The sequence below is a fragment of the Dermacentor andersoni genome, chromosome 6 (genome assembly GCF_023375885.2).
Source record: "Dermacentor andersoni chromosome 6, qqDerAnde1_hic_scaffold, whole genome shotgun sequence".
Classification (NCBI taxonomy): domain Eukaryota; kingdom Metazoa; phylum Arthropoda; class Arachnida; order Ixodida; family Ixodidae; genus Dermacentor; species Dermacentor andersoni.
This window is the reverse complement of record NC_092819.1, coordinates 41,459,167-41,476,367: the sequence shown is the minus strand read 5'-3', so window position 1 is coordinate 41,476,367 and position 17,201 is coordinate 41,459,167. Positions and strand designations below refer to the sequence as shown.

At 45.9% G+C, this 17,201-nt stretch overlaps 1 protein-coding gene across 1 annotated transcript in view; it reads right to left on the bottom strand.

The window, feature by feature from the left end:
• Tusp (WD40 superfamily protein Tusp) overlaps positions 1-17,201 on the bottom strand; it is a 203,236-nt gene that overhangs the window by 33,314 nt on the left and 152,721 nt on the right. Inside the window, exon 2 of the mRNA XM_050170888.3 lies at positions 6,339-6,632. Coding sequence (XP_050026845.2) covers positions 6,339-6,632 — 294 coding nt within the window. The remainder of the gene's footprint in view (positions 1-6,338; positions 6,633-17,201) is intronic.

The window sequence follows — 17,201 nt, the reverse complement described above, 5'->3', positions numbered from 1 at the left end:
GTTGTCTTTGTTTAAAATGTCCCTATGTGGCGTGCTTGTACAGAGTAAACTTTTAAACTTACATTTCAGAAGGTTCTTTGCCCCTCATGGATTGGTAGGACACAAGCTTACACATACGAAAACAAGCGGAGACACGGCGGCACCAGCAGGATTCGCTTTGTCCGATTAGAGTCACATGAAAATTTCGTGGTTCTCGGCGTAACGTCAGCTCAGCCGCAAAGTTTCATGACGTTACTGGCAGCAGCGCCCGTCGTTCGTCTGAGAGTGATTTCAAATTCAGACAGCATTTCAGCGCTCAGTGAACCATTCACTGTAAGCTTCCAACCTGTCCAACGCTTCTCTCTCTTTTTCTTTTTTACAGCGAAAGCTGTACATGACTAACTTTCCGTAGTTTTTTTCGGCGTCCGGCAACAGAAAAAATCATCATGTGGGCCGATCCTGGTGATAGTGCAGAATGCGTGCAAGCTCGATGGCACATACCCCTGTGCGCTCGGGAACTTGTAACGTGCCCTTGAACTATTCTTGACACACGTGGGAACCAAAGAGGTGCCAGGCGCACGGGTACGTTTTTGAAATATATTCAGCGGGTTAGAAAGGATGATACCACACCTGTGGTCGTCAACGGAGACTTCAACGTGGGGCATTTCTAAGACAGAGAAGAAATGATTGATGGAATAAATTTTCAGACAGCCTCGGGCGCACAGAAACATCTGACAGGAGCATTTCACAGGCAGAGATATGAAACTCTCCTGTCGCATACTTCTATGCGCCCAAGGCTGTCAGAATGATTACATAGTTTTCAACTACGTATTTTGTCACCGCACGTCTAGTTAAAGCTCCGTTGTCGTCCTCTATAAAGTTTTGTAAGGCCCTAACGGTAAGCGTGTTGCCAGTGCGACAAAAACACCCTTAAGGTTGTAAATACTTTTGCAGTGACGGAGCTAGAAAACTTAAGCGCAAGCTTTATTTAGCTCAGGCCCAACTCCGTCCACCTATCAAAATAAATGTAAAGCGTAGAGACGCTTTTTTGAGATACCTACAGGGCTGATATTGATGCCATTTCTTGAATTTTAGAGAAAAAGTGAAATTCTAGTATCAACTGGAAGCGTAATTTCAACTTAAGGCCTGTATGCTTCATAAGAAAGCTTCAAAAATTGGAAGGTTTAAAAGAAATATAAGCACGAAGTTTACAAGTTTGTAGCTCCGCACCAAGAACAGATATTGCAGTTCTGTGAACTGAATCCGTTAAAGCATTCAAAGTGAACAAATTTGATACGTGAATTTCTTACGTCGTTCACAAAGGCTTCTGAAAAGTTCTACTCACATAATAGTGGTCAATGTGAGAGTCACCAATATTACAAAAAATTTTGTCCGCCTTAGATGTACTATTAAATGCAATTTACAGAATTGTGATATCGTTTTTCATTGCTGAGATACAGACTTGTAAGCTTGATAGTTTCGTTGTGTGAAAATTTCCGATTTTCGACAATATTTATTAAGACGTTGAGGGCCTAAACCTCAAATTCGCTACCAACAGTTGCTAGACTATCACTTTTTCTTTGAAATGCAACAAAACGACATTAGATATGTTGCGGTGATTGCCTAGAAAAGCGATTTCTCCTTCCCCGTGTATTTAAATGGGAGGCCTAAATCTTCCTCTCGAGAAAAACTGAGTATAGCATACCGTTGAGTGCGTATGCCATTAAAATAATAATAGATAAATAAATGATAGAGAGAGAAAAGAAGGAAAATAAAATAAAGAAAGAATGGCGCTTTCCCGATTTCTCGCCTCGGGGCATTTCCTTTGGTGGGAAGGCCTCTATTGTAGTCTCCTGAGCGGCCTCACGGGGACATTCAAAGCGACAACTCTGTTTGTCGCAGTTTTCTTCCGCCTGACGGGTGTTGACTCGAAGGGAGACCACGAAACCTCATTCTCTGCCGAATCCTGCGCGTTTCTGGGCGCTTTATTCTCGAAAAGTGTTCCAGACTGAGTGAGAAGAAGAAAAATAAATTCCGCTACGCCTGTGCTACTCCGACCGGAAAATGCCGTTTCTACTGACGCGGTTTGTATTGTGAGTTTCAAATTTACGGCTTTTCCAGACACTTAGTCACGGCGACGCTATTCCGCGATTGGTGTCGCTGAAATTTATGTCGCTCGCGGCCCGCATTGAATTTTTTTTTTTGGTGTTGGTTTTCGTGTTCTAAGCAAGAAACAAAAAACAAAAAAAAATTCAACAGAGAAAGCAGTATTGAAATATCTACTTTGAAAGTAAAAGCCTCAACTCGCACTGTTTATTTCGCATGGCTTCTGTGAAATGTCTTGCGCAGCTTGGGCAGCCATTCTCGGTTATTTATGAAGTTGAATACGAATATTTGAATGTTCGCTCCGTCTATGTACAGATTTATATGTTATTTGGTCGTGTGCCACGTGACCCATTCAGTTCTATGCGACGATGACTAAGGATGAAGTTAGACCACCTGACAGCCCGTGATAATTAACGCGAGAAGTATATGATCTGCATATGTAAACTAAGTGATGCGTGTTGTGCTTCAGTGTCCGCATAAAGGAATAGTAATTAGTGTCGTTTAAATTAAACCAGCATCTTTCATAATTATCCCAATTAAAAGTAAGGTACAATTAACCCGAATAAATGTTGGTAAGCTGATGAGGGGCGTTTGTTCATTCTAATACCGCAGTCTTGCGCATTAAATTCTAGCCACTCGGTATGCAAAAGTGCCAGTTAAATCATTCTGTAAACGACACGCATTAAGACTTTAAAATCTGTAGCCAAAACCGCACGAAATGTAAGTGGGGTAGCCTCATTTGGTTGCATGCGCAAAAACAACTAAAGTGATTCGGGCAGGAACTCCGCAGATGATAGGATGACAATTCGAAGCTTATAATGAATAGATGCACTACGAAATCATATTCACGTGGTTTCATCTCCTTCGCGCTTCGTAAAGCGTCTCAATTTACCACGTTCATTAAGCTGAAGCGGAAAAAGAATTCACGCGAAATAAACTGTAATGTAGCTATAATTTTCTCAACCCACACACACACACAGAAAAAGGAACAGAGCCTAAGTATAGCCTTTGAAAAACAAGAAAAAAAGAAATACGTAAAATACGGGGACAAAATACGAAGCAGGCTATTTGAAAGCAGCAGAGCTCGCCGCGTAGCCTCCCGAGGAGACACTCGTACTGCTCTTCAACTTTCATGCGTTCACTATTTCTTTTTGCTTCTTTATGAATCGTCTAGCGTAGCAGCGCTAGCGGGTAGGCCTGCATGCTTTACGAGATAGAAACGAACCGAGTAGTCAGTGAGACCACCCGCTGTGCGGTACGCTCTCGAAAGACACGAAAACCGCGCGTGCACGGGAGCGAAATGACAGCCCTTTCTGCATATCTCGACAATTCCGGTCCGCAGCGTTTCAAGTCTGTTAGCGTCATAATATAAGTATGAAAGGAGAGAAAAAAAAAACCTGGGACGACGTTGCGCTTATCTTGCCCTCATGCAGACACGCATCCTTTAACGACCTTTTATTGCCCAGTCACAAAACGGCGATATTTATGCGAACGGCAAGAACGAACAAGGACGTGTGCCAGCTCGTAAGGAAAAATGAAAAGAGGTGCAGAGACAGAAGGACGAAGAAGACGTTCGTTTATGGGTCTCCGCCCACGCCCGCCGAAGAAACACTGATGAGTTGAACACAACATGTCATAAGACAAGCGGCGCTGTCTCTTTTAACCATTAAGTAGTTTTCTTTTTCCTTTTCAATGCTTACCGGTGTAGCGTGTCGATGCTTTTGTTGGTGCGTGTGGATTCCCATGCTCCGCGGTTGTGGGACGAATACCCTTAAACTTTCGAATGATTGCGTTGTTCGCTATGCATTCAAATGCAATTCGCATTTATGGCGGGATAAAACTGCTTAAAATAATTCGCGGTGCATTCAACCACCGAAGGACTGTTTCTAGCGATCTTCTAGCCCGTGAACAAACTGCCCATCCTCAAAGGAGGAATCAAGACTATAAGCTATAGCAACAGAGAGCTTAGCAGTGGACGCTCTTGTTTAAAATAGGCAAACGATACCAGCCGCAGAGTGCTCTAAATGTGCTCACAGCATTGCGAAGGATGGAAGAGCGACATGACAGAAAGCAAGAAGTGTTCACGTGGTTGCAAATGTGCACGTACCTTTTCAAGGATTAAGGTACACGTGGAGAGACCGACAAACGGCGAGATACATTTTAGAGGTTCAGGGGTCATATAACTTGCTAAAGGTTGCGCTGTACAACTAATCACGACAAATGGATTCGAAACGTTTTCGTTGAAGTGTTTCGAGATGGAAATGTGTTTTTCTGTAGTGTCTTTTCCAACTAACAGCAACGATGAAATTGTGTGCCAGACACAGCAAACAGAGTATGATAGCGCTTGGCGATTCGTTGATTACGCTCACCCCTATAGGCTTCCTATTTCATACAGGGAGCTTATGAAGCCTGCCCAATGTTTCGAGAACCGTGGTAACATTGAGCCCTCGCTTCCGCGTCTTTGGTCGTTCCTTTCCAAACTATGACTCTGCTCTGCCATTTTTTATTATGAGCAACGACCATTCTAAGTGTTTTCGATGTATTAGCACCCTCCTATGACAAGGCGGAAGCAGACGCAGTGCTTAAACTGATGGCATATTCAACATGTCGCTTCACCGCGTTCTGGCAGTACCACTTAGGTTGTACAAGGCAGCTTTAAAGCCGTATTACGAGAATAAGCCTACTTACAATTGGTAATCATGCTTCATAACCACCACTGGAAATCGCTCATGCACACATTAAAACTTTACTGCTGCTGTCTTGCGCCACCTTTGAAGCGCAGCCTGAGTGAGCCAGTTTTTTCAGTGATACCAATAGCGATACTCCTCTTCAAACTCCCGACATATTCGTCCACTAGTGTGTCGGCGGAAAATTGACTGACACGCCATCAGTAAGTGAAAGGCTGAAAGCCGTCGCTCATCCATGCTAAAAAGTAATAGAGATATCTACTTTGGCAAAAAAGAAAAAGAAAGTGGGGATATAAAATGCTGTTTCTTTGCATTGATTATAGTCTGTGTCGAGATTTTAGTCTAGTGTGTTTCGATAACCTGATGTCATGGGGCGATCAACCTGTAGTTTTGGAAGCTACTTACGGCACAAAGCAACAAGCTAATGGAGTTTTCGCTAAGCGCTCTTGCGTAGTGTCTCTCTTGTCGCACAACAGACTTGAGTGCCCGACTATAGACATCCTACACCTAAGTTATCTCTCTCCCTCTTTCACTCCCCATTCCCCTCCCCACGTGTAGGGTAGCAAACTGGACTCAGTCTGGTTAACCTCCCTGCCTTTCCGTCTTCCCTTCTCTCTTCTATCTCTCTCTTTCTTGTCGCAGTCTTTTCTTGCGCCTCTTGCAGTTGTGCTGCTTAAAAAGTGGCATTTGACGATATTTTTTTCTTCTCCATTGGTGACGCTACGGTCATCTGGCTCTTACAGTGTCCTACAAGCATAGCGTCCTGGTTTCGGAACTGGGGGCTCGTAGAGACTATCACAAGTTTCGTGGCTGAAGAACGCCGGTGAGAATCATCATTAATAACCCTGCAATGACTCCGCACATATTTGTATACACGCGAGTTGTTTTTGACTGAAGGCGTTGCAGTGCTTTGCGAGATGTTCGACGAAGCTGCATTTCGCCAGCAGTGGTTCAGGAACATCCCGCCTTTCTCGTGATGCGTGTAGCCAGTAATTAAGTTGTGCATGTGGTTTGACCCCGCGATTCAATTTATCGAATGAATGAAAGCCACATGATTAATTCTGCCATACGTCTATACTTAATTATTCTGTAATTACGAGCATTTTTCTTAAAGTACGCGAAGGATCATCCTACAGCGTTTTCACTTGGGCTGGTCAATTCGTAACTCTTGTTAAACGGCAGAACGTTAACGACGCAACACGAGACACATAAAAGAAACAATAAGGCAGAGCGCTGGTCATGTGGTTCCTTTAGAACTGTGTCCTGCGTCGCTAAGTTAAAATAATGCTGTTCGTCCTACGACCCTGACTTTTTAGATCTTTTTTGTAGGTCTCCGAATAAAAGGATGCAACTTTGACACATTCTTTGAAAGTGAATAGTAATTCGTGACAGCAGGAGATAAACAATAAGGGCCGAAGAGTAAGCATTTGGGCTGGCTGGTTCATGATTACGAGCGGTAAACCGCGCTAAATAACAGGACAAGGGCCACAGGCTGTTGTCTGTGTCCCTCTCCTTGTCCTGTTGTTTAGTGCTGTTTACTGCTCGTAATAAGGGCCGGTCACGTGCCTGGTGGTCGTCGGGCGTCCAGATGCCGCAGAGCACGGCCGCGCGGTCCAGGTGCAGCGTGGAGGACCAGTACCGCTGGCCGGCCACCGATCCGACGAGCACGAATCCGTCGCGGTAGCAGATGAGTGCCATCCGGCCATCGTGGCTCCAGGCGAAGTCGGTCACCTGGGTGTTGCGGTCGTTGATGAGCTCGATGGACCAGCGCCCCTCGTACTTGATCCACACGAAGATCACGCCGCTGCTGTCGCACGACGCCAGCTTCTGGTACGGCTCGTTCCACTTGACCAGCGTCACCTGCGAACAGCAAGGGCGCGCTCTGGTGAGTAATGCGACTATGTACTATCGTCGCGCACTGCTGGATTGAGAAGTTCTGCACGGATGTTGAACGGAACTTGAAAATGGAAGTATAGATAACAATACGGTGGTGATAAACTTGTTTCCTAAGTCCACGCAATCCAGTCATTTAAACCAACGAAACCATAAAACATAGCCGGTAATCGATGACACTTCATCGATGAATCGCTAACCATATTTAAAATGGTGCTTACTGTAGCATAAACATATTCGAGTTACGCTACCTAATACCCGACCAGTCGAGACGCTCAAAGTTAATAAAGCAGGTTCAAAGTGTATCTAGGTAAAACATTGAGCAATGAAAGCAGAGCTAGAATCAAAAGAACTTCGTCACGTGAAATGGGTGTTAATGAGCAGGTACATAAAAGTACGAAAAGGAACAGCGCGTGAACCGCCGTACCTGTCGATGGCTGGTAAACATCCTAACCACACCCGGCTTTCTCTCTTTGTCCCAAAATTAACCGTCCCTCCCGCCCGTCCCCGCGGAGTTGCGGGGAACGCCGCTACTGCGACGGTCGATAACACGTGACAAACGCTGATGACGGCTAATTGTGCTTGCGGGAGAAAATAGCCGCGCGTTAACATGCATGGTCTCCGCGGGGTCCGTGCGTATGTGCGACACGCGGCCTGCGCTAAGCGCTTTCGACTTCCGTTCGCGAAAGTTTTCGCTGTTGGACGTCACCGCATTAACGAGGGTAACGGTCAAGCGCCGGTAGTCGATGCGGCGCCGCAGCGTCTTAATTATCTTCCGCTGCCCCGTGTGACGCGAGGAACGTAAGCGACGATAAGTACCAGAAATAAACGGGACCTTTGGAAATTAGCCCGATGACAGCACAGCAGCGAACTTGATTTGCTCTCCTCTAAGTGACCTCGCCAGTTATTGTGACGTGCTTAGCCCATGTCATGGAAGTAGGCTACGTCTGCAAAACCTAGAATAGGCAAGCTTCATGTCAAGATTCTCCGTCGACGCCAGCGCGTGTCTCTCCTTTCAAACAGTTCCTTTCCCGTCTCGCAGTATGCGGTAGCCAAGCAGACAATTCTGGTTAACATCCCTGCCCTCTCTATTTCTTTCCTCCTCCTCTCCTCCTCCTCTTCCTACATACAAGTGCATGCTCACGTTCATCACCTCCACACATCACTTCGCTAGCGGCACACAGCTCGTATTGTACATGACCGCTTGTTTATTAAATGCACGTGAAAAGATCAACAGCGGTTGAAGAAGAGATGTCTGTCGAGCCAGCCTTTCAACAACAGCACTTGTCTACGTGGAGGCAGCGCTGCCATGGATGCTCGAAGGCGTGTGTAGAGTAGGATGACAGAAGCTGAAAAGTTCAAAAACGATGGTGTTCAGTTGTGTTAGCGGCGGAAGGGGGTGCGGTGCAGCTTATTGTTTCGGGTGGTAGTAAGAATGCAAAGCATACAGGAATATTCAAGTGTATGCAGGCCCAGTAAATTCCAGTAACCTGATCCTTCGTGAAAGCAGAAAGAAGAGATATACGGTTCTGGGAGTGTTAAAAAACAAGCAATGAAACAATTTAGAAGAAATACAGAAAGTGAGTTGTATCAACAGACCCAAATTCCAACTCATCGCTCTCATTTCACTTTTGGCCCAGTTACCCCATCCGCGTTGCTTAGTACGAGGTCATCGGTTCGAATTACTGCATCTGATCACATTTGGAATTAGAGGCATCTAAGAGGTGCTGAGATAATGCAGAGAAAGAAGGAAGATGAGACTCGACACGCGCATTTCCTTCGCACAAGCAATTTTTTTTTATCGGGACTTGCTCCCCACCATCGACTTAACGATGCAAGGATAGCTCTGCTTTTGCGAAGTTTGAACGGGGAAAATAATTGTCCGAGTTTGATCCAGATCCGAGGGTGTGCGTGTCCTTCCACACAAATCACTTGTGGCAAATCGTCATCGTGAATTTTACGCCTGCAGTACAGCGCGCGCCGAAAATCGTGCTTCCGGAATGCAGTGAAACGGAGGAGGACTGCGCGCTGCACACCCGGCAGTTTTAAAATTTTCGCTGTAGGTGGCGTCCGCGACTTGTACTGCATAAAACCCCTGAAACTTCGTAAAGTAGTGAGACTCTTTTCCTTCGCCTTCACTCCTCCTCGTTTCTTCTCTCTTTCACGCTCCCTCCTCGACCGTGGCGCCGCCTACACTGCTCGAGCGTAGCAACGGCGCCAACATGCGCTCCTCGCCACTCCGTAGACGTTTCTCGAGCAAAAATGGCGCTGATGCACGGCGCGAGGGCCCACGTGATGCTATTCGGCCAATAGCGACCCGGCGTCGGCCTCGGCCAGAGCGCGCGAGGAGGAGGCGGCATTCTTCAATGCGTGGTACTACATCACGAAGTTGAAGGGGTTTTAGTACTGCAGTGCCCTCTCATGGAGCTGTGGCTGTATACGGAGCAGTGATGTACCGGCAGTGCGTTATGAGCAGATGACACAACAATGTCAGAGGGCGAAAGCTGCCGACTAGCAACGACAACTAAGCGTTTTTCTTATTTGGCTGGTATAACCGCAATGCCACAGTTACGCACGCGCAGCTGCAAATGAGTGGTGTGCCCGCAGATTGTAGACAAACACGGAAAACGTTATCGTTACACAAAGACGTCACTAGAGAGCCGTATAACGCTAAAATATTATGGGCATTTACGTGTGTCCGTATAACGCTTCGGTATTTTAGTATATGCTGCAATGAGCTGCAGCTCACTGCGTATTGTATGCGAACATGCAGAAAGTGAATGCAGAACGGAGACAGAAATATTCGGAACGACTTTGATTCGCTGAAGCGCATTCCTCAATGCGCTGAAGACCGTCGAGTTCTTGCACACGAAAGCAAAAACAATATTTGGCCGCTTCGTGTCAGAAATTATTCTCAAAGAAAGGTATATACAAGAAGGCATAAAGACGTTCAAATGACCAAGGACGAGAAGAAAAAATAATATTCGAGTTTAAACTGACTCAATCATACTGGCAGCTTGCTTAGGCACTGGTGTCGCAATTTCATCTGGTAATACCACTGTGAAACACCACAGGACTCGCCATTACGCCACTAAGTTTACAGGTAACGTAGTCAACACTGTAGCCAATAGCCAGTATGCTGATTCGTTGACAGCTGTTTCGAATGCACGCTTCTGTCTGTCTTCCTATGTCACGTCGCTTCTTGTGACATCATTATGTTGCCCCGAATGACAAAAAATGCCAGCATGTTAAGTGTGTCGAGGTACGGTGTCGGCGTAGCATGCCTCCTCACTACCACAAAATATTGAATAAGATATACACAGGCATACAGCAGCGCCTCCCTGGCGCATACCATGTACATATAGTTAATTTTACGCCACGCATTGAATCTTTCAATCTATCTGTTCTGAGCGTGTTTCCAATTCTTTCCGCGTGTTTAATTTATTAGCGTTAACTTTTCTGGTTCGCAAGTGGAAGTCGCAGTTAAAAGGTTCCTGACATTCGGACCGCACTCGTTCGACCACGCCCTCTCCAGGGCGTGTTCTAATGTCCCATCGTCGCTCAACACAAAATAAATCAGTATGTTCTGTGGCCTGCAAACGCCTAACAAAACCGCCTTTGCACCCATTGACCCTCTCCTCCTTTCGCTTTTCTGTTTAGGGCGTTCTCGTCGATCTCCCCTAATTAGCTCTACGCACGTGCCCCTGTGCATAATTTCAGCCTCGGAAGCGATCTCGTCCGCGACTCCTAAGCGGCCCGTTGCGATAACTACGATGGCGCGTGGCACGCGGCAATCGCCAACATCGCAAGTGACCCGTTTCCGGAACGACCGTTTCCCCGCTGGCTTTCCCCAGCTCCTGCATCTGAGTCACTTTGCTGCGCACGTCATTGGTTGTACCGTGTTTCTTTGTTTGTAAGTAACGTATACCGTAAAGTACCGCTCAAGCGCCTGCCCATTTTGCGCCTCTGCGCAGACAAGGGGAAGTTACCTTTGCACTGAGACTTAAACACAAAGCTGCGCTGGCTGTGCTGAAAGGACAGTGGCTAAAACGCTTTTTTTTTTAATCAGGTAAGATGCGTGAACGACGTGAAGATACGGGCCGAAATAAAAAATAAAAGAGTGCAGCAGCATGTTACACTCCTGTAACACGTGAAGGCCAAAGCCTGCTGCACACTTCGTAATTCATTAAATTATACAGTCGGAGGGGTCAGACTTCTCGCAAGACATAACGAGACGCAGAGTGAAGTACACGTGTAGCGCTTCAGGTCGACTGCCTGAAGGACACATGTGAGCACCTAATGCACTACCTAAAGGTACCGTGCTTGTCGCCAGTGTGTGCTAAAAATGTGCAACACAAGCCGATCACAATTACATTAAATCCTCTCAGCAGAGAAGAGCAGCGCTCGCGGGCGAATACCTCGCTCTCGTCGCATCGCACGTCGCGCCTCGTTTCTCGCTTGGGGAGCATCCGAGGCCGTAGCGTACTTCCGAGGCCTACCGCGCGCTAGGCCCCGGGCGAGCGTCTTTCATCACCGTATAGCTCACTTCGCAATCTACTACTGCCGCAACCGCCGCCACCGCCGCTCCGTGACGTCAGCGACGCAGCACCTGTTCTTCATTTTTCTGTCTACACACGCCGCTCCTTCCTCTATCCACCCGCCTCTCGCTCCGAGAAGGTCACATGTCATTTTTTTTGTGCCACTCGACTAGACGCCGCGTTTTTTTTTTTCAAGGCCATCGCGCGACGAGCCACTTAAGACTTTTGCCTTTAGATACCCTTCTATGAGACAGTAATACGACAGGCAATGCTGGGTCGAGCTGAGATGCTTCCGATTAACGCGTCTAATTTCTTGATTGAACAATAATTCCCGAAAGCGTTAACTGTGGAAAAAGCACTAGAACAATGTAATATGTTCTTGTGAAACTGTATTTTGCAGGAATATTAATATGCTGCAGTTAAAGACTTCTCCAAAGAGAGCCTAAAGTGTTTCTGATCTTTTTGCAACTTCTGAAGCAACCATGTGCGTATTTTATTATAGATTGCGCTTACTTGAACTAAACGTGAACTGCAAGTGAACTGGGCTACAATTTCACTTCTTCTAACTTAATTTTATTTTACGGTCTGCCATTGCACACTGTGCAGATCGCGCGTATTTTTACATACGGCGCGTTAATGTTGTCCCGTTGGAGTCACGGTGAAGTGTCAGGCACTGAAAAGAGCACGAGTTAAGCATTTAACCCTTTAAAGGACGTACGTGCACCCAAAAAGGACAGGCAACCCTCATATCACACTGGTAGTGGCGAGGAGCACAGTCGTCGGCAGTGAAGATGTGATCTCGTGGGTCAGGTTCTATTTACTATTTACACATGCACTATTACACATGCACCACCATACACTCTAAGAACAGTTTACAACCTTTGGAGTGCCCCTTCTGATAACGCGCGTGCCGTTCGTTACTGGAAAGTTCCGGGCTCGCAGCGATAACGAAAGGAAACGCATCAAGGCAGATGACGATTATCGTTGTGTGGCAGAAGGGGCACGCCAAAGGGTGTAAACTGTTCTTAGAGTGTACATTTCAGAGTAATCGGTGGTGCTCGCACACATTTCAGAATCTGTAACACTATTCGCGTCGTTTGCGTAATCTGTTTAGACAAGTTTGTCTTTTTTTCCCCCGTATGAAATCGGTGACAACATTCAAGAAATTTCGATACAGAAGACTCGCCTTGCACGGAGCGACAAATCGCACCTGCACGGAGTAGGTGCACTCTGATCGACTCGCACGCGAAGGTTATGCAAATTTGGACAAGTTCATGTCATTGGTTCTCATACAGCAAAAACATGACGCTGCAGAAGAACCGCAGTCAATAACACATGCTTACTGAAGTTCTTATGTCCCTAACACTGCCTTTGTCGGCGCTGAATACTGCTAGTTGTAGCCCATTGCACTGATGTACGGAACAGTCTGGTGTTAAAGGGAACAACCAATTGTTATAGCGCTACAAATTAAACCTTAATATCGTGGCATGAATGCACCCAGACTATGTTTATACATATAGAGATCAGCCAAATGCGTCCTATCAGTCGATTTTTTTTTCTCGATAATGTAGAAATCTATCGAATATATCAGTCGATTTTTTTTCTGGATAATGTAGAAATCCATCGCTTATATTCGCTTTATTACCAGCTAAACGTTCCATCTAACTGCGGATCACACTGTACGTTTCCCGACAAGCGTTTTTTTTACGCTTTAGGCTTAGACGCTTCAAAGCATTGCGGTTGGTAATGGGAAAGAAGTGAAAAAGAAAATACTTTGTTATGTTTAGAGTGAGCCATGAGTAAATATTACCATCTGAACTTCTTTCGTGGGTAATAGAGGCAGGAATGGAGATGTCAGCAGGCGAGCGCTACGGGAAAAAGAGTATCCGTTTCCTACGGTCCACTGCCGCCATGTTGCCGCTCTCGCGGCGACGCTAAAACCCGACGGTTCCTTATCACGTTCACGGCTTATATGTGCCTCCTGGCGAACGCGACGGGAGCAAATGCGCAAAAAGAACAACGCGAGAGATGCGGACAGCTGGAAATGTCGCCGGTGGGGAGCAGCGGGCGGCCAGCCTTTTTGCGTCATTTTTTGGTACAAAGACCGTGCAGGGAGGGCTATGAAATATGGCACTTTTTTGTCGGCCATACTGTTGCCGTAATACGGAAGCTGCTTTTTCTTTTGAACCTCACATTTTTCAAAGGGGTATAAGCTTGCTGTGTGCTTTGTCCTATAGCTTTTCATGCAGCACTAACCTGTACAGCCTAAAATAAAACAGAAGTACGTGTCGTCTAAGTGTTGCCAGACGAGAAAACGCGCGTGTTCTCAGCGAAACGAGCGGTAGCGCTGTCTGCCGCAAATAAGGTGAACCAACTTCGCATTCTATCTTCTCAGCCTCGGGCGCCTCGTCCTTTTATAGCAGTGGCTATATTTCTTTACATAATATGGTGCACTTGAGAGCACCAGACTAACAAACGTGCTGCTTATTTAGAATATGCCCGGGATCAGCCACATGACAATGAGGAAACAAGAGTGGAGAAAGAAAACCATCAAACAGGCATGATATGGCGCTGCGACTACTGCGCACGCAGGTGTGCTACGCAAGTGAATTGTATACTATTCAAGTGAAAACGCCTGCCTATTGAGATCAAGGTGGAATAATTTCGCCCCATGAAGTCCAAATTTATTCCGGAATCTTTCACTACGGTGTCGCAAAAATGGAGCTGTTGATTTGGTGTGTGTGTGTGGTCAATGAATGAATGAATGAATGAATGAATGAATCAATCAATCAATCAATCAATCAATCAATCAATCAATCAATCAATCAATCAATCAATCAATCAATCAATCAATCAATCAATCAATCAATCAATCAATGTGTGTATCTAATCGCTACAGAGTTAGGGCACCAACATCTTGGAGACTTGCCTTTTGCTCTTCGGAGTGCTGGGCGGCTAAACCGACCACGCGTTATCCACCTTATAGGTAATGATCATAGGAACCAAAATACAATCAAACGTCTGATAGCAGGGGCGATTGTATCCTTTACTGCAAGATGTTCTGCGCGTGTGGTGTTTCTCATGCTCGTCCTTTGCATATCCTCACTTCGCAACGCTTCCTTTCATGGCGTACAAGACGTATACCTAGCACGCTGCCTGCCACCATGTCTCAATGTATGATTTTACTTAATATACATACCTCGCTGATGGATCGCCGCATTGCCCAGTGTAACGTTCTGAGCTTTTTTTTTTGGCAAATATGGCGCAGCTTACCGCTCACATAAAGTACCAAGCATGTTTTTATGGTCCGTCCTCTTTATGACCGTTCTTTATGGCAGCAACGATCTGCGTGCCTGCTTTCATGGCATAATATAGTAGACTGACAGCGAGCATGAATTTTTTTCGCAACAGCTTATACGAATTTATTATCTTTTGCGAATCAGGGGGTCGTCGGTAAGTTCCGAAGACGTGGAACAGGAATCACGAGATGGCACTTTACTATGTTTAGACTGCGACTGGTAACAGGCATATTGAACACGGCAGCGGCGAGGAATGCAAGTTCGCGTGTTCCCGTTCGCTTCGCTGGCACAACCGATTGCGTGACTCGACGCAAATTTTAGGGCGCCCGCAGACGCAAACTCACCATACCCTTGCAAGGCAAACTGGTTGCTTAAGACAGGGGGAAAATTATCAAGATGTCCATTTTATATGATTCACTTGTGACTTAACAATATGCAACTATGCGTAATCTCCTTACATGAATACTGTTGAGACATAACTGAGCAAAACTTATCGTGAAAGCTGTGGCAATCGTGACGCATGAAATGTTTGTGTGCTAGCGCGCTTGTATACGGGGCACCCGCACGAGCTGTACGTACGTACGTACGTACATATGTATGTATGTATGTACGTATGTATGTACATATGTATGTATGTATGTATGTATGTATGTATGTATGTATGTATGTATGTATGTATGTATGTATGTATGTATGTATGTATGTATGTATGTATGTATGTATGTATGTAGTCAGTGGACTCGCGACGTTGTACCACTTGATCTGTGTTCATTTAAGAGGTACTTATTCATTGAATTTAATGAAGCAAATGGTGTGGTTTCTCTTCTCGAGAACCGATTGAATGAACTGTTGCAGTGTAAGCACTTGACGCTTGTTCTACACTAAAGAAAACAATAAATAAATAAAACACGGTTGTGTCCCTACAAGTCATTGATACAAAATCTAGAAAGCATAAGGAAGCGTATTGTGATCACGCGCAGCGGTCGAACAAACATGCTTGAAAAAGAAGTATGACTCACATTGCATAATATAGCGCGATAACGGACTTTTCTTCTAAGATTGTTCACTCTTAAGTTTAACATACTTCAAAGGAAGCTTCTTCCTTCTATGGTGAACTGCATTGTAATCTTCCTAGTTCTTTTTATTGTAAGTTGTGTTAGCTGTTAGTTGGCTTATTACACATACAAAAGCTACAGATAGTTCTCGCGAGGGGTAACGGGCCGCCCATCTTGCAAGCCAAGAAACTACAGAGCAAATTGAAACCTCTTTGCAACTAGTTTACTGACACAAAAAAGGCACTTCGATAGATTAGCACGCTCGGCTCACTCAACACAGACATGCATCCACGCGTACTTAGAGAAAAACGAAAATCACCAACGACCCTTCCGCATATAATTATTACAATATTTTTTCATCCTCACATTTTCAGCAGTGAAAATTTCACGTTTCTTTCCTTGCACTGCTTCATAACATTCCAAGTTGTCCTAGTGTGAGGACTCCTCTTGTCCTCGGTCCATTAATTTAATTTAAAAAAAGACACCCAATGTCCATCTATATTAATGTGGTATACGGGTCAAACTCTGCCTCCAAGCTCGATTTGTTTTAGTCTTAAAGCCAGCGCACGAACGAAAAGCGTTATCTCTTTAACGGTGTGGAACCGTTTATACTCTGCAAGGGTGGCGCAATTAAGAAATGTGTAAAGTGCTCAACTTTACACGAATAATCAGATTAAACCCGGGCAGAAACTACAGACGTGGAAGGCTTAATTTTTTTAAAGCACGCCAAGTAATTTCCATCCTCGCTTTTCCTCTCCGCCTCACACACAAAAAAAGCAATATAAACAGAGATAAACTTTTTAGCCTGAATTGATGAGCAGGGCTTCGCTGTCTTCCTCCCATTCGCCGCGAGTACAGCCTCCGTAAAGCTCCGACTCTCTTCTTCCAAGCTGTGCTGCTTTATAAGCTCATTTAGCCGCACGGCGGGAGTTTAGAAATAAAAAAAAGCGGCAAAACGTACGCGCGGTCGGCCGAAGCAGCCGGATACGCCTCCACATGCCGTAAAAAAAAAAAAAAGAATTAAAAACGGAGAACGACGAAGCGAGTGCGCGGGGGATGAACGAGAAGCGAGAAGGTGCCAGGCGGACTGACCGGGTCACGGAGTGTGAACCCGAAGGCTGGCGTAAAGCTCGTGAATATTTCAAGAGGGAGGAAGGGCAGCCCTTTCCGCGATCAGGGCGTCGCCGACGTCCCTTCGAGCTCATCAGCGCAGTACCCGCCTCCGCGCTCTGCACCGCGAGCTGAACGCCTGCTGTGTTTATTTCACCGTAGTGTATCCCTCATGCCTGTCGCCATAGAACAGACACCCTTTGTTTCAGCCTGGAACGGCCGACAGGCCCCCCACCTGCGACACATGCAGCTGTGATGAGACACTCGCGCACCTTATCTGCGCCTGCCCGCGCTATAGTGACGAGAGCCGAGTGATGTGCTCGGTGGTTGGATAGACTGAACAGCCGTCCATTATGAGAACAAAAGTTTTGGGTCATTGCTCCTAAAGGAACTCGAAGACTATATTTGCGCTGTTCAAGTTCCGGAGGTTGGCGGCGGGCCTCTACGATAGACTTTAAAGAACAACGCCTGCTTCCGTTGCGTAGTGTACGCGGTTGAAATCTGATTGTTCACAACGCTCTCTCTCTCTCCTTT